This window comes from Bubalus kerabau, chromosome 9 (assembly GCF_029407905.1).
Source record: "Bubalus kerabau isolate K-KA32 ecotype Philippines breed swamp buffalo chromosome 9, PCC_UOA_SB_1v2, whole genome shotgun sequence".
Lineage (NCBI taxonomy): Eukaryota > Metazoa > Chordata > Mammalia > Artiodactyla > Bovidae > Bubalus > Bubalus kerabau.
This window is the reverse complement of record NC_073632.1, coordinates 19,389,108-19,407,802: the sequence shown is the minus strand read 5'-3', so window position 1 is coordinate 19,407,802 and position 18,695 is coordinate 19,389,108. Positions and strand designations below refer to the sequence as shown.

The window sequence follows — 18,695 nt, the reverse complement described above, 5'->3', positions numbered from 1 at the left end:
TAGCAGAATTTGGGCAGAAGACAAAATTGTGTGGCATGTCCTCTGTAATGTGTTACACGTTTGTGAAGTTGCATTCAAGTGAGTTAATTATTTTAAATGATTTAAATAACTGGTCAATTCAGTTGGAATGCTTGAAAAAATATCTTTTCACTGACTTTTGCTCTGCAGACACAATAAAGAAAAATATTTCTAAAGTTTTTAAAGAGAATTACAGCTATAGTGTTTTCTACATGAAATTGTACTCAGTCATGAGAAAGCTTAAGGTGTTCTTTGAAAATACACATATAGAGTCATTATGATTTTCTTTGAACAGTTGTGAAGGAATAAGTAGTATTCACTCAACAGGATTATGAATAACCTTGCTTCCTGAGGCAAAATTCCAGTCCTTGTGTTTATTTAAGTGCAAAAATTAAAGAAAATGCTGTAATTATGAAACATGCAAGGAAAGCCATGAAGAAGAGAGACATACATTTAGAAGCAAGCCACAGTGAATGCAAGCTATTAAAAGAGAAATTCTGAAGAAACATTTAGCATCATACATTTATATCTGTACACTCAAAGTCCTTCTGAATATGCTGATATGTAGTCCCAATAAAAGCAAGGTTTGCTTTTCCCTTGTATCTTGGATATGATAAGAGCAAGATCAACTTATACCTATTTTTTCCCCCAAAGATCAGAGATTACCTAAGTTTTAATAACATACATTTATGAGCATTAAATATACTAATGTTTTATATGTTTTAAAAATGTGTGCAACTTCTTTCTCTGTTCCTCCTGTCAAACAGATTGAAGAGGATCAAAGTTAGAATCTTTATTCGTTGTTACTGAATGAAACACCTTGCACATCCGTTTTCATGCTAGAAGTGAAAAAGGCAGGCTACGCTGGGGGCATTCATTGCAAATCTGAACTAAAACAGCTGCTTCTTTATTTCTCTTTCCAAATCATCTTGCCTGCAAGTTACATTAATAATGCTTTAATCTCAGATACTTTAAACTCATTAATTCAGGAAGTCTGTTTGCTGAGAGCTCATCCTTTTCACTGGCCTCAGAACAGGGGGCAAAGGTCACTCTGATGGCTGTGGGACTGAAGGAACAGGCTGCAGAGGGGGTCCCTAAATAAGGGTCTACAAAGTTTTGTTTGGCTTTGTTTTGGCAGTGATATCAACTATGCACAGCACAGAATAAATAATGAATAAATATTTGCAAATATTTAAGTAGATAATAAACAGGATAAGATTTGAGGTTTGGGGGTAATACTAGTAAGAAATGAGAAACTAAATTGAAAAATCAATAGTGGTGAGGCAATACAAGGACTTAGAACTGACTGTCCTCAGTAAGCAATCAAATGGTTCTTATGTTGGGGCTTTTCCCTACCACAGATATACCTTAAACCAAATGCATGCGTATTTAAATGTGTAACTAGTATTTACGCTTGCATGTGTACACAGCTTTCAATGGTGCACAACTCTCGGCAGGGCTGCTTTAGTTACCTGAAAGAGAAAGTTTTTGGAAATGCAAATCCTTCATTCCATAAGCAGCACACATAAAAAGTATCTGTGAAGTTCTGTAATATTAGAAACCAAACCTGACCAAAGGAGAGAATTGATTACATTTATTTTTATGGTCTATTCCCATTATTCATGGAGTTCTTCAAAACATTTTCCCCAATACTATTTAAAATTAAAATTAATATAGGTACTTACATTTTGGAATAAGGTTTATCTATTTCAATTCAAGTTAACAGTTGCTAAGTTTTAGGCAGGAACTTCTTTATCTTAGGCCTCGTGTTTTCACATGGAGGGAAATTCTTTCAAGTCCTGCCTTGGGTGTCTGTCCACCACAAGGAGGGAGTGGGGAAGACTTTGTGGTAAAGAATCAGGCACAGATTACTTAGTCCTCTCTGATTTCCTCTTTCCAAATCAGTCTGACTGCAAAACAGCAGCCTCTTGCTGAGCCATCAGGAAGCTTACGGCCTGAAGTCTGGCTCCTAACTTGTTCACTGTATCTATGGTGATGACTAGATCTCCCACCTTGCAGTTCCTGGGTCTAGTTCACAACTGGACACAGACTTCGGAGCAGAAAATAGGGAGTGTTTTTTAAGTGCCCTCAAATCCCCAAACTGAGCATTTACTAAGTAAAAATAATAATAATAATGCTATTGCAACAAACAGCAAGGACAAACCGGATATGATCCCTGCCCTCCAGGAGGAAAATCAAGTAAAAGGAAAAAAATACTTGCCTAAGTGAAATAGAAAGTATGCAATACTATGTGAATCCAGAAAACAGCATCGATAATTCTGCTTGGCAGAGAAAGGGAAGTGGGAGGGAGGTTAGGAGAAGTTCTACAGGAGATATGGTTATTTGACCCCCTTTTTGAAAAATGAGGATAAAAACAAAAAGAAAAGAGTATTTTAATTGTAATGGAAAGACAACTTCATATGAAAACTAACAGAATGATTAGTAGAGCTTATGAGAAATTTAGGGGGCAAGAATGACACTGGAAGTGGAGGAGGACTTTAGTGTAATCAAGGGGAGGATCTGTTTTGAAGATTCTTGAAGGAGAATTGATAGGACTTCCTGTTTCACTCAATGAGACAAAGGAGCAGGAGACGTATTTCCAGATTATGTGGATGGTTAGATGTCAAATTTGTCAAAGCACAGGGACATGTCAGAAAACAAAGCATTTTGCTGTCAAAGGGTGTGAGGGGAGACAGTGAATTTGATGCCTGCAGGGTCTGCCAATCACTGAGGAACTCAGGCATTTTCAGGGGAAGGTCTGGCCTGACCAGCTCCAGTGGACTGTGGTCCTCATATGTATTAGTGTGAAAACTTTTGATAGACATTGAATTTCAGAGATGGGATGGGTGAGCAACAGAGGAAAGGTGAGAGGGAGACCGGGGGAAAAGAAGCCTGTAAAGGAGACCGACTTGACATGGAGGCGTTAGGGAATTTGTAGAGTGCGCTTGAGAAATGCAAGATTCTAGAGGCAGCAGTGACTGTAAGATGTTGTAAAATGCTGCTGTGCCGGTAGAGGCCAAGGTAACCCATGGCAAGGTTTTAGCACAGTGGCGGGACTGCAGAACTTTCTGGGAGGTACAAAAAGGAGGTGGCAAGTATAGACTACTCTCTGATGGACTTTAGCAAGGCTATGGTTTCTTCAAAAGGTCTAAGAAGAAGATAAAGCATCCAAGAAAAGGACTCATTTTCCAGTGGCTCTAAAAATCAGTGTTTCCAGATACATAAGTGACATTCTGTTTGAAAATCTGGGAAAGGAAAGGCTAGGAGCAGACATGTATCTCACTCCTTTGAGATCAGATACAAGTGGGAAGTGATGACCTCAAGCTGACCTTGACACAGAGGAAGGAAAGTACAATGACCTTGACTGGATCTTCTTGTAAACATGCAGTGGTATTTGCTAGAGAAAAGATGAAAGCAAGCCATTTCTATTAGACGTCTTCAGTTGGGTATAACCAGTTTTTCGGGTTATCTTTCATTGTAAATTAACCTCAAATTTCTTGACTTATGAGTCATGACTGGATGGGGCTAAGGGTAATATGTATTTTTTCTAGTTATGTAATCCACAGAATACATAACAGAGGTGCTCAAACATGGAAATGACCTCCTTTGAAAACAGGATTTCCATTGGCTTATATGGAAATTTATCTCTTAGCCTGGGCCAAATGATTCTCCTAAGGAAGACAAGGTCATTCTGATGGTTTGGGGGTAGTTCAGGAGAAGAACATGCTAATTGTGCCTGCTGCTCCTGTATCTTGGAATCATTAGGGACGTGTGATGGTGGTTGTTGACTCAGCTTTAAAAATTTCATGCTTTGTACTAACACAGAACTTCCTTTTCTCCCAAGCTTAGTGAGGAAACTTCAAAAAGCCTCCTAAGTAGGTAGAACACCATAGAAATGGTCATCGAGATGGTTTAGAATCAGCAAACTGCCTTCACCTCAACAGGTGATAAAGCTGTGGAAATGTGGTGCTATCTCAAGAAAATGAAATTATATTTCTTACGTTTAGATCTTTAATCCATTTTGAGTTTATTTTTGTGTATGGTGTTAGAAAGTGTTCTAGTTTCATTCTTTTACAAGTGGTTGACCAGAGTTCCCAGCACCACTTGTTAAAGAGATTGTCTTTAATCCATTGTATATTCTTGCCTCCTTTGTCGAAGATAAGGTGTCCATATGTGCGTGGATTTATCTCTGGGCTTTCTATTTTGTTCCATTGATCTATATTTCTGTCTTTGTGCCAGTACCATACTGTCTTGATAACTGTGGCTTTGTAGTAGAGCCTGAAGTCAGGTAGGTTGATTCCTCCTGTTCCATTCTTCTTTCTCAAGATCGCTTTGGCTATTCGAGGTTTTTTGTTTTTCCATACAAATTGTGAAATTATTTGTTCTAGCTCTGTGAAGAATGCTGTTGGTAGCTTGATAGGGATTGCATTGAATCTATAGATTGCTTTGGGTAGTATACTCATTTTCACTACATTGATTCTTCCAATCCATGAACATGGTATATTTCTCCATCTGTTAGTGTCCTCTTTGATTTCTTTCACCAGTGTTTTATAGTTTTCTATATATAGGTCTTTAGTTTCTTTAGGTAGATATATTCCTAAGTATTTTATTCTTTCCGTTGCAATGGTGAATGGAATTGTTTCCTTAATTTCTCTTTCTGTTTTCTCATTATTAGTGTATAGGAATGCAAGGGATTTCTGTGTGTTGATTTTATATCCTGCAACTTTACTATAGTCATTGATTAGTTCTAGTAATTTTCTGGTGGAGTCTTTAGGGTTTTCTATGTAGAGGATCATGTCATCTGCAAACAGTGAGAGCTTTACTTCTTCTTTTCCAATTTGGATTCCTTTTATTTCTTTTTCTGCTCTGATTGCTGTGGCCAAAACTTCCAAAACTATGTTGAATAGTAATGGTGAAAGTGGGCACCCTTGTCTTGTTCCTGACTTTAGAGGAAATGCTTTCAATTTTTCACCATTGAGGATAATGTTTGCTGTGGGTTTGTCATATATAGCTTTGATTATGTTGAGGTATGTTCCTTCTATTCCTGCTTTCTGGAGAGTTTTTATCATGAATGGATGTTGAATTTTGTCAAAGGCTTTCTCTGCATCTATTGAGATAATCATATGGTTTTTATTTTTCAATTTGTTAATGTGGTGTATTACATTGATTGATTTGCGGATATTGAAGAATCCTTGCATCCCTGGGATAAAGCCCACTTGGTCATGGTGTATGATCCTTTTAATGTGATCTAAACGTAAGACCAGAAACTATAAAACTCCTAGAGGAGAACATAGGCAAAACACTCTCTGACATACATCACAGCAGGATCCTCTATGACCCACCTCCCAGAATATTGGAAATAAAAGCAAAAATAAACAAATGGGACCTAATTAACCTTAAAAGCTTCTGCACATCAAAGGAAACTATTAGCAAGGTGAAAAGACAGCCTTCAGAATGGGAGAAGATAATAGCAAATGAAGCAACTGACAAACAACTAATCTCCAGAATATACAAGCAACTCCTACAGCTCAACTCCAGAAAAATAAATGACCCAATCAAAAAATGGGCCAAAGAACTAAATAGACATTTCTCCAAAGAAGACATACAGATGGCTAACAAACACATGAAAAGATGCTCAACATCACCCATTATCAGAGAAATGCAAATCAAAACCACTATGAGGTACCATTTCACACCAGTCAGAATGGCTGCAATCCAAAAGTCTACAAATAATAAATGCTGGAGAGGGTGTGGAGAAAAGGGAACCCTCTTACACTGTTGGTGGGAATGCAAACTAGTACAGCCACTATGGAGAACAGTGTGGAGATTCCTTAAAAAACTGGAAATAGACATGCCTTATGATCCAGCAATCCCACTGCTGGGCATACACACTGAGAAAACCAGAAGGGAAAGAGACACGAGTACCCCAATGTTCATCGCAGCACTGTTTATAATAGCCAGGACATGGAAGCAACCTAGATGTCCATCAGCAGATGAATGGATAAGAAAGCTGTGGTACATATACACAATGGAGTATTATTCAGCCATTAAAAAGAATACATTTGAATCAGTTCTAATGAGGTGGATGAAACTGGAGCCTATTATACAGAGTGAAGTAAGCCAGAAAGAAAAACACCAATACAGTATACTAACGCATATATATGGAATTTAGAAAGATGGTAACAATAACCCTGAATACGAGACAGCAAAAGAGACACTGATGTATAGAACAGTCTTATGGACTCTGTGGGAGAGGGAGAGGGTGGGAAGATTTGGGAGAATGGCATTGAAACATGTAAAATATCATGTATGAAATGAGTTGCCAGTCCAGGTTCGATGCACGATACTGGATGCTTGGGGCTGGTGCACTGGGACGACCCAGAGGGATGGAATGGGGAGGGAGGAGGGAGGAGGGTTCAGGATGGGGAACACATGTAAACCTGTGGCGGATTCATTTTGATATTTGGCAAATCTAATACAGTTATGTAAAGTTTAAAAATAAAATAAAATTAAAAAAAAAAAAAAAAAAAAAAAAAAAAAAAGAAAATGAAATTATATTTCTAACAACTTTTCTCTAACATTGTGTCTACTATGTACGTATCAAGTGTAAACCAGCTCTCTGCTCCATCACAAGAGCTAAGTAATCTGGAAAACTCTGGAAGCCTCCCCAGTGTTTTCACATCCCATCTGTGGATGGACAAGTGCATCTTCCAAAAAGCACAAAGCCCCCACTGCTGGCCCTGTTCTGTCCTGTCTTGAAGCTGTTCAGGGGTCTGAGCATGCATGAGCAGCATCTTCCACACCCAAATGCATCTATAATGTCTGCAAACTTCCTGATGAAAACTCTTCTCATTTTAGTTTCTTCTTGACAAGAAACTGACCCCAATAAATTAAAGATCATTAGTAATACTGATTCTTGAATTCTTGCCCCTTTTTCATTTTAATGGGAAATTTCTCTCTTTTTTTTCAAAGCATAGAGTGAACATGAGTTTCAAGCATATTTTATTTTCTTTTATCAAAATTAAATACCACAAGTGAGTGCACTCAGACTTCACTATGACCTGTAAAATAATTGTGGCCTGATTATCTGCCTACAGGTTGGCCTGTTCTAAGGGTATTATCCGAGAGATTAAATTAAGCAGCACATGGGTTTGTGAATTCTATAGCTTCAGAGCAACAAGAGAACATGTGCTAGACAGGATTCAACAAAAGAATAACATGTCACTGTCCAATGCAGTGGCCACAGAGCACTGTGAAAAAAGGAAAGCAGAATGTCTCACTAGCAGTTTTTGATTGATTATATGTTAAAATGATAACAGTTCACATACATACTAAAGTATTAATTTCACATCTTTAAGATGGCAAGCACAAAATTTTAAATTATGCTTGTGACTCAAATCGTTACTTCTAAATTAGAACTAATACAGATGATATTTAAGATGTTTGGGTGGTGTTTTGTGATCAGCAGGTTCCACTGACTCATTCTACCCTTGATTTAACACCAACTCTAAACATATAAGGAAATAATAATATGTAAATAATATAAAATATTTTTCTTGTTACTCCTGTAATTGTTTGGGGAAGGGGAATATAAAACAAATGAGAACAGTGAAACAATTTCAGTTGTGCTTTTAGAAGAGCCCATAGTCATTTCAACTAAAATTTCTCCTACAAATGTAAAAAAATATAAAACATAAGTTAGATTCCATTGTTTTCTAACATAAATTTTGCCAATACAAAATTCAAAAGCAGATTTTTTTAGAATAATCTTATGAAGACACTAAAAAGGAATATTTGAAAATGAATATGTCTACCTGAACCTATTATTCAATTCTAGAAATAAATGTTTCATAAACAAATGAATAGAATCAGACTATAAAGAATGCTAAAGCAAAGCTTTAAATAGCCTCAAAAGAAGAGGAAAAGTGGGTTACATTAACACAATGAAACACTTTTATTCAGGATTTGTGATGAGGTAGTATCTTATCTCCAGTGAATGATTTCTAATTGAAGAGAGATAACATTTATAACAAACACTATCAAATATAACCAAGTTTACTGGAACAGAAAATTCCACCAGAAAATTAGCTGCTCACATAGGAGACAGGTTAACATGTGATCACTGAATACCTTTAAATTAAAATCAGACTTATTAATTGATCAGTTAAAAGCATTAAGCAAAATTATGTATGTGTGTATATAATGTGCATTTATTTTTGTAAGGCATCAGGAAATCCATGATAAACATGCCACATTTTGTTGTCAAAACATAATAACAACATGATCTATATCAAAGAGAAAGCTGATTTAAAAGAGTGAATGTAGATGCACACAGGAAGTACTCTAAATAAGATTCTTGTTTTTGAGCTTACAGAAGATTGTTGTTGAACCTACAGAACTATTTATCAGCAGACCTACTACGTGATTTTCTCCTTCAAATAACTCCCTGTCCCCATAACCATATCAGCGTACTGAAGGCTCCCTGAGTGACTTAAAGAAAACCACAGAAAGGCAACAAAAGGGAAAAGCAGCAGCCAGAAGCAGTTACAAATCACATCACGCCATTCGCAACGACACGCAGGAAATATGTGTACGTGTGCCCTCGGGCTCCCCCACGTACACATATGTCTCTGCATGGACTTGGACGGGAGGGAGGGGAGAGGCAGACAGTCGGCGGGTGAACATGGATGAGCAACCTGTGAAGCTCCGTGACACGAAACACAGTGATGGGAAAAAAGGTGACTGTACAAAATGATAGAGTAAGAAAGTCTTTACTGTATACCTTTCTCGTTCTGGTGAATGCAAACTAGCATCTGGTCTCAAGCAGTTGGTACTAGCACTCCTCGCCCTGTCAAGGGAGGGCTGCAGGTCACTAGTGCCAGTGCATTGCGTCCAGGGTGGAGGAGGAGGACAGAGAAAACAGAGAGAGGAAGACCGGTTAGCGAGGAACCCATCCAGGCCTGCCCCTGTACACAAAGTGCAGAATCGCTGCGCCGCGTTCGAGAGGGCTGAGCACCGACAGGACGGCCATGCACAATTTTGTTTAGAAAGGGACACTAAACAAACATTATGCTCGAATTGCTTTGCATAATTTTTAAAAGGGTCTCAGACGGAAATAAAGAAATAAGACTAAGTCACACCTACTCATGAAAAAACTGGATACAGAAAGCACTGAAACGAAATGCCTAACACTCCGTTACCAAGGACAGATGCCACACCAAAACAAAATGAAGGACAGCAGAGGAGGAAAATTTTACAACTCAGCTACTCTGGATCAAACACTAGACAGGGGAGGTGGAAGGTATGACGTCCAAACGTCCTTACCCAACCAGAATCTCATCAGGAAACCTCAGTGCTCTCGAGTGAAAACATTCATGGTGAAGGGTTTGGGTTTTGGTACGTGCAGGCAGAATTGAGCTCCACAAAGTAAAATTATCCAAAAATAAAATAAAATAAATTAATTCTCATAATTCAAATCAACAAGTAACAGCAAAAAAAAAAAATGAAAAAAGATGACAATGACTAGAAATCTGACATTTGAGTACGTAGATTTCATTCAGAGAAGTAGTCTAGCATAAATTTTATAATTAAAATGATCTTATTTTTATTTTCAGTTGATTTTTATTAGTTTTTCTACATTGTTGAGTTAGTCTCTGCTGTACAGCAAAGTGAATCAGTTATATATATATATATATATATATATGTATATTTACTCTTTATTAGATTCTTTCCCCATATATTATTGAGTATTGACAGTATTGAGTAGAGCTCTCTGTGCTACACAGTAGGTCCTTATTAGTTATCTATTTTTAAATACAGTACTGTGTATATATAGTGTTTTATTTGTCAGTCCCAGTCTCCCAGTTTACCCTCCCCCTTCCCTCCCTTAAAGTTATTTTTAGAAATCATTAGTTTTTCTCTGTGTATAATTAATTTTAAGAGGATATGCTACTGTTTTATTAGAATGTACATTCGCTATTTTTAGTAGGCTGGGGATTAGGGATTAGTTTATAACTGAGACTCACTGTTAGGACTCTTACCTGTAAATATCCCAGTGAGAACAGGTCTCTAATAAGGGCATCTTAGGCGGTAATGTTTTATAGTGCCTAACAAGATGTCTGGAACGTGGCAATGGAGACACGCAGAAAACAGAAAAATATATATGAAGTGAGTTTTATTAGAATATGAAATAAGAGGCCTAGAAAGCTAAAAAGATGAATCTTTTGTTTTTCTCAGAAGGACCACCTTGATTATTTGAAGGTAGGAATAGAACTATTAAGTATGGAATTACAGACGTCTGTGTGCATCATTAAGATACTCTAAATTATAGTTCAAAAGCCTTAATTTGAAAAAGATCTGTAACCTATACTCTATCCAGTATCAGGCATGAAACTTACTATTTAACTCCTGATTTAATATTATACCTACTTCTTTGGAAATAACAACTCATAGTTAAAAAGCACTAACTAAATAATTCATGAAACTTGGGAATTAATATGACTAAAAGTTAATATTCTAATAAGAAGGAAAATGCTAACCAGTGTTTCAGGGAAAAGGCTGGTCATGGTACTGGCCAGGCAGTAAAGCGGGGAAGATTAGGAGATGACTACAGCAGGGGCAAGTCCTTTCCACTTACCAGCTTTTAGATACAAACCCAGCAACAGGTAACAATCACTGGAAACTGGGTGAGATGAATATGAGCTGCAATCAGAATATTAATTCTGATTTGGCAGAACAAATGGCAGAAACAAGGCCCAATATCATCTGAATTCACTTAAAACCTATGAGGGCTTCTGGCTGTCTATAGGACAAACGAGTCCCAGTCAATTAATTTTTTGATCATTTAAATTTAATAATATTTCTACAAATTTAACTATCAATTATAAAAATATATTGTCCATTTGGCTTACATTAAAGTTTGATAAATTGATAATGGATTAAACATTTGCTTAGGACATATTAAATATCAAACACCCCCTCCTCCCAGTTTATTCATGTTTATACTAATGGTTGAATCGGGAAATCTCTTAAAACGTTGGTTTAAATGTATTAAAGTACCACCTTCAAGCACCAATCAAGGACACTTAAACTGAAGCAAACGATTCAGCCTATCTCACAAACAGTAGAATCTTCTTCTCAACTCCTAAACCTAAGGCAACTATACTAAGAAATAGATTGCCAAATAACTTTTCTAAGCAATTGGTTCAAAAATGATTTGGGGAGGAGTACACTGAAATTGGGGTCAGAAGAGAATGGAAACAATGAAAAATTGCACACAGTTTACAGAATGAAGGTCCACGTTGACTTTGCCATTTACTGACTGTGAACCTGGGTGATTCAAGTCAAATCATCCAGCCTTTTTCTACGTCTGTATCACGGGAGAAATAATCTTTAATGGGGACGCTGTCTGTGAGCATTAAATGAAATAACAGGTACAAAGGATCTAGGACACAGTAAGGAAACCACCGCATTTTCTGTACCACATGACTTTCTCAGGACATGCTCTATGAAAAGATTATTTGATATGACAATAATAGCAGGGGATGAATTAAACGATATGGGACAGATATCTGTAGCACACAAGTTTGGTATGGTTTGCATGTAAAATCTAGGCACTGATTTTAATTTGCAAAGTTTTCAAAATATGTTTGACTTGCAAACTCTTAAACTGTTTGAACTTTGTACAAAACTAACTCCTTGTCAATTTTTTTTTTGGGGGGGGAAAAACCTAATTTAGTGGAAAACTTCAAATAGAACTGATTTTGAATCCTTGCTAAATTACATATCAAAGAAAACTTTCTTAGCCTCTTTCCTCAACTGGGAAATGAAGATAATAATATTAATGTGATACAACTTTGTCAGGATGATGAGAAAAAAATACATGAATTTAATTAGCACAGTTCTTCGTAGTCAATGAATGCTATTTCCCTTGTTTACTGAAAAGTAGTAAATCCACAGGTTTTATTCTTAAAAGTCCTATGTGAATATGACAGGCTGTATCTTGATGATAAAATTTTATAAAATGATGAAAACTACTACTTTATTTTATTGTGCATATTATGATATTTTACCTTGAGAAATGAAATATAAGGGAAAGAAAAACCACATATTTAGTAATTCTATGTATATTATTGGTGTAAGAGTATTAAAAATACCCACACTTTGGTGCCTAATAAACATGAAGGCTGTTTTTTGCTTTTGTTTTATGGTTGGAGTCATGTCAACAGGAATATGAGAAAACTTTCTGAATCAGTAAAGAAATCATTCCTGTTTGTCAAGACAACTAATACTAAAGCTTGAGACTTCAGCATTATAAAGAATCTGAGTTGATTTTTCTAATAGTTATGATTTTACATGATTTATCCAGTTTGGAAGCAGAACTGACATTCCTCACTTTTTGCTGTGGCATTGCACAGAAAGCCATTTTTATTTCGAGGCAAGTTTCATACGTGTAAAACCTTAGGGCTTATTTGTGTTAAGCATGTATTTGTGGTAAGCATATGTGCTTGTCATGGTCATGGCAGTGACCATGTTTACCACCTCAGCAGAAGCCCATGTCTTCAAAGACGCAATAAACCTGTCTGTGCAGGGGAAGATTTCCAGTACAGCTCTTTCATTCTCTTTCCTACCTACTCTTTACTGCCACAATATTTGAGTTTATCTGTGTGTTGGTTTGTTTGCTTTACTGAATTACTACTTCTTTCCCTTCTATTAACTCCATACTGACAATAAATATGCACAGATTATCCTGTAAGTAATCCGTAAGACGGTTTATCTGGGATATGAGATCTAAGAGATGTAATAAGATGAAAATAGAGATCTAGGTTCCAATTTCGAGGACGGTATTATGCCCCTTTTGGTCTCATCTTTAAAAAGCCTTCATACCCTTATGTGCTTTCATGAGAACGTTTGTAGTGGAACACTTCTGAACTGGTGGCAGCATGAAGGATTGGAGGGCTTGGAAGTTTACATGTCAAATATCCTCACTCTTTATCAAGATAGAACTGAAGCTCAGCTATTAAAAATGAAAACGGTCAAGATTTTATTAAAATCAAACAAAGAAAACAACAATAGAATATGAAACACACAAAAATTTAAAAAAAAAGGCTAAAACAAAGCTAACTTACAATGATGTAAACAGTAACACTGCCACGCACAGATCAGATTTTTGTGCCTCGATGGGTGTATGTGGCAGGCCTGGGGACCCCTCACAGCGAGGTTATGGAATTTTAATTGCAGAAATCGGTTCCTTGGTTTTGGCAATGTGTAAACAGTTCTGCAGAGAGGCTCATTAGCCTCTGGATTTCAAATGTACAAACAGAAAAGCAGTCTGCCTGGATTAGAATTCAAATATATTGGAACCTTTTCCACAACCTCCATATAAGACGAAACCAATTGAATACTGGGTAAATTGATTTTACGTATTTGTAATCACACCGCTGAGGGGGAGATGGAAGCAGAGTAAAATGGAAAGAGTCATCACACACAGTTACTTCACCAAATTCCTGTAGTTACCTGGTGGTGTGTAGGCATTCTGCACTTCGTCCTCGTTTTGCTCTGGGAAGCATGAGAAGCTCACTGCACAGACAGGATGGGTGGTGAGTGAAACAGATAGGTCATGAGGCATTAGATGACATGGGTTTTGCCAATGGTATGCCGATGACAACAGGAAAAGGGAAGAAACCAGATTGTCTGCACTAGCATATTTGCTTGAGAGTTCAAACAAAAATAAACATGACAGTATTTTTAAAAATTTAAACAATAAAGTGCAAACATTATGGTCAAAGTCCTAGCTGTTGCTGATTTGCTATTCTACTTCAAAATGATTTTATAGAGTATCAAGAAAAAACTTAAACGGATCCCTTCCCATGTAAGACCCAGAAATCTATTTCCAATTCCAATTTGGTTATTTTAATAGCTTTTAAAAGCCCTATAAATCTGGCTTTTCCTCTTCTAATGGGAACTCTAGATCCTTTCATTTCTTTTTAGCAACTCAAAGCATGATGGATTTCTCGGCTTTTACAGCCACTAAAATGCAACATCACATTTTCTGTTTTTCATTTTCTGACTACGAAAATACTTGATTAGGAATGTTTATCTTAAAATTGATACTTTTTCTATACTCAAATTAATTTCACTCTATTGAATGCCCTGGTCTAGAAGTCCTTTTTTATCCCCTCCTTCACATAAATTCATGGTGGCCCTGGTGACTGGCAACAAAGGGACCCTCAACTGACATCACTCCACCCTGAGTAGCCTGGAACCCTACTCTGGAGAGCAGTGTTAAGTCCCAGTAAGTTCCATCACCCCATCCTGAAGGTCTTGGCCCCACTCCCTCTACGGCAGGGTGACAATTACGGAGCTAAAGGGCTATCTGTGAGTTCTGTGTCCTTGATTACACAGCAAAAAACTGGCCACCGAGTACCACTCTCCCTTCCTACCCGTCCCTAAAAACCGCTCCACTTCAAAAACCCAGAAGACACTATCCAACCAGCTGGGGACTCTAACAACTAAATCAAACCCTAAGCTAGTGGTCAAGCACATCCTACATGAAGAGGGTTGGCCAGAGGAGCAGGTCCGTGGAAATACAGAATGATGGAATCAGAATGCTGATTTTCAGTAACTGTAAGTAACAGGAAGTACCTTGTTCATAAATAAATGCAGAACTAAGTTTACATACACACCCATAGAAGAAAGAGTCCATTTCAACATTTTGTACTTTATAGACATTTTAGGTTACTACATTTTATGAAAAGTAGGTGTACTAAAAAAATATTACTATTGAAGTTCTCACAGATACTGTGAAAGTAACAGTCTTTCAGATGACCTGTACTTTTTTATTACAGAAAAAACATAATTTCACAATTATACAAATAATATTTCTAAGACTGAAATACACAAAAAGTAAAATATTTAAAAGTAGCTTATATAGTCTCCCTTCTGTAATTTAGGTTATGTAAGTCAACAACAAACTATATATTTAAAACTGGCTAAACATAAATTCTGATTTTGTAAAATAGTGCACATTTTATGACAATATACTATTAGTCAATATTTCCTAGAGGTGCATTTCTATTAGAATATCTCAAAAGGCATTCCTTGGGAGAAGTTCAGTTTTGAAAGATGGAATTCTTTTACTGTCTTTTGTGCTCTGCTAAGATATCTATCTTATATGAAAACATGGCAAAGAAAATGTATCATGTTGAGATCATAATGTGAAAAAATACCTGTCTTGTTCTGATAAACACTGACTGTCCACATCTCTGATTCTCTGATCAATTGGGCTTCGGGAGGCATCACGGTGTCTGGTTGGAGAACGTGATCTTCTTGTTGGATGAATTTCATCTAAACTCCTAAAATGATTACAAAAATTATATGTATCAAAATGTAACATTTTTCCCAAGCAGTCTGAGAGACTGACAGGAAAGAACTGATAGTAATTGGCAAATAACTGACATGGCTTATAAACCTCTGGCCATATCCCCAAACGCCTGTTTTAAAGGTATTTATTGTCTGTTGTTGCTTTGCCTGTGCTGTATTTCCCCAGTCTCCTTTTGAACTACTATCAAAAAAGGACCATAGTTTTCATCTGCATACTTAAATAAACTTTCAGAACTGCATTTCAGGGTTAGGTGAAATACAGAAGGACATTCTTTATGGTTTATATGCTTTTCCAAACATTTACAGTGCTTCAAAGAGACAGCACCAAATTTCTTAAAAATACATTCTGCCTTTTAACCTTATTTTCTCTGCCACTTCTCTGTGCAAGCTAATTTATTATCCTACAATTTCTCCCAACAGGAGAGAAAAAAAAAAAAAAAAAAAGCAAAGAGAATACAAGACAGTTATTAAAAAACCGTGCTTGTGACATTAACTTCTTCCATGCCCTGGGAGATGTGTTGAGATTGGAGAACAGAATGTTGCACAGGTGGGGTTATGAATAAGATGGCATTTTGCCTACACAGGGTTCTGAAAAATAACTGATTGACCAAACCGTTCTTTCATTGCCCTTAGAGTCTCCTAGCAGTTTGCATGTTATGATAACAAAAATGTGCTGTCAGGGCTTTCCAGGTGGTTCACTGGTAAAGAATCTGCCTGCCAATGTAGGACGTGCAGGAGATGCGGGTTCGAATGCCTAGGTCAGGAAGATCCCCTGCAGGAGGAAATGGCAACTCACTCCCATCTTCTTGCCTGGGAAATCCCATGGGCAGAGGAGCCTGGCAGGCTACAGTCCATGGGGCCTCCACGAGTCAGACAGGGCTGAGCACGCATGCACATAACATAAAAAATGTCCCGTCAAGGATGCAAAGCCCTTCTCAAAGCCTACCTCTGTAATGGCACATTTGGTAAACGTGACCGTGGCCTCCCCTGATCATCGCCGCGATGAGGAGACACCGACCGTGAGCGGTGATGAGTTGTTCTCTGCTGCTCTGGCACGGTTAATGTTGAAGGTTTGCTTTCTCGAGTGCTAGACCTATAACCTACTGGTGAGAGTACACACGAAGAACAAGTCAATATTCTTCTATAATGTCAATGCTAATGTGGCGACGTCAAATTATACCCAAAGCAGCCACTGACCTATGGAGATAAGTGCCATGCAATCAGTATTATCAGGCTTATCTTCAAAACTACTAACTACACGTATGGAGTGTAACATACACATGCATGAGGTCCAAGCAGAGTTTGGCTCAACTCAAAGGTTACCATGGAGATACTGACATGAATATGACAGATGATGCCTCAAAAATCATGATGAGTTGGGATACTGGCTTAATTTAAAGAAAGAATTAGTGATTTTTTTTTTCAGCCATACAAATCGAGGACTTGCCAGTGAACTGTTATTCATATACAAGTCAATGCTTAGAAATGTGGTGCCTTTTTAAATTGTGTTTTTTTTTTATTTTTTTCATCCAAATGACAATATATGTTATTTGGGTTTCAGATGGCCTCAATAATAAGAAAATAAAATCAATATCATACCAATTTTAATGATCAAAGAAGAGTAGCGGGTCTTCACTCTTACAAATACTGATTGTGAATTTTGTGAACCACAGATAATACTGCAATTTTCAAATGAAAATATGGTATGGGTGGAGATGACTATGGAAATAACACAGAACAAATTAAACCTCCTAAATAAATAATAATAAAATCTACCCCAGACATATGAAACTATTCCACAAATGTGCTATTAAACTAAAGTAATTAGATTAATAGTTCAAATTAAATTTTAACAGTCATGCTCCCATGAAACAAAAAGGTTTTTATGATCTCTGATTTAGTTAAACAGCAATCTCAATTACATAGTAATAGGTTAAGTATTTTTCAAAAGGGTCATTGTTACTATTGTTGCAAGAAAAATAAAAATTACGTGGCCAAAGGAAAAATAACTATATTTACAACTACACAAAATGTACACAACCTATGAAAACATTAAATTTAACTTGGCAGCCTGACTAATGCTCATCTATTTATGTGATAACTCCCACATCATTTTTGAAGGCCATGTGACGTCATTTTTAAAGGCAGACTAAAATTCCCCAACGGTGTATCTGTTGTGATTGTATAATCTTTTGACCTCACTTAGCATATGAGGAAGGTCTTCAGATATTTCATAAAGGCTGATTTGACAATACTGACACCAAAGAAATTCAGTCATTTTATCACTCTCTAAAAACATCTAGCAGCTGGTGCTACAAGATGGACTTGAAAGGAAAAAAAAAAAACAAACCTGAAATAACTTCCAAGCAAGTTTTCCATTCCAAGGAGAAAGCTAAATTTGTACCATTACTCTGAAAATTTGTAAATTAAGAATGTTTGTTTACATGAACAAGTCCAGAGGCACTATATTGTGAAGACAACAGTAAACTTGGTAGCTTTTGGTGTTCTTATTTTGGAGACAGGGAATGGTGGGAATGTTTGAAATGTACACAGTAGTGGTGCAAAATCATTTTCATTTAGTATTCATGCAAAAAAGTAAGAATTACATAGTGGTGCAGTGGTAAAGAACCTGCCTGTCCATGCAGGAGACTCAGGTTTGATCCCTGAGTCGGGAAGACCCCCTGGAAAAGGAAATGGTAACCCACTCCAGTATTCTTGCCTGGAGAATCCCATGGACATAGGAGCCTGGCAGGCTACAGTCCATGAGGTCGCAAAAGAGTTGGACATGACTTAGTGACTAAACAACCACAAAAACATCAGTAAACAACCAAATAATTATAAACATAAGTGCTATTAATTTATAATTTCATATACTTTCATTTTATAACAAAAACAATAGCAATTCATGTATTATTTTTAATTTCATGTAGAGTTTCCTTGTTCAGGAAATTGTAATATTAAGCCTAGAAAGAGATCAACTAAATATACATGTAATATTTATTATATTAGCCCTTCATTTGCTATCCTGCCTCATCATAAAAGTATGAAGTTTTAGGTGAATCAAATATGAGAACCACCCACAGAAGCAAATTCTATTTAGATAAGTTGGAAATCACAGCATTAAGGTAATTAGAAGGCAAAATTTTTGTTAGAAAGATTTGATAACAAGACCCCATTCCTATCAGGAATCATCTGAGTTCTATTAAATATGCCAAGGGGTATAATTTACCTTCCCTCTTTCAATTTCATAAAAAATATTATATTGAATTTTGTGTGGAAGTTTCCATGTAGAGTGA

General features: G+C 36.7%; 1 protein-coding gene across 1 annotated transcript in view; it reads right to left on the bottom strand.

The window, feature by feature from the left end:
- The window catches only part of RIMS1 (regulating synaptic membrane exocytosis 1), a 600,042-nt gene that overhangs the window by 147,427 nt on the left and 433,920 nt on the right, over nucleotides 1–18,695 (bottom strand). Inside the window, exons 17-22 of the mRNA XM_055534784.1 lie at nucleotides 16,346–16,502; nucleotides 15,246–15,371; nucleotides 13,534–13,596; nucleotides 10,059–10,136; nucleotides 9,343–9,435; nucleotides 8,801–8,890 (exon numbers count right to left, since the gene is read on the bottom strand). Coding sequence (XP_055390759.1) covers nucleotides 8,801–8,890; nucleotides 9,343–9,435; nucleotides 10,059–10,136; nucleotides 13,534–13,596; nucleotides 15,246–15,371; nucleotides 16,346–16,502 — 607 coding nt within the window. The remainder of the gene's footprint in view (nucleotides 1–8,800; nucleotides 8,891–9,342; nucleotides 9,436–10,058; nucleotides 10,137–13,533; nucleotides 13,597–15,245; nucleotides 15,372–16,345; nucleotides 16,503–18,695) is intronic.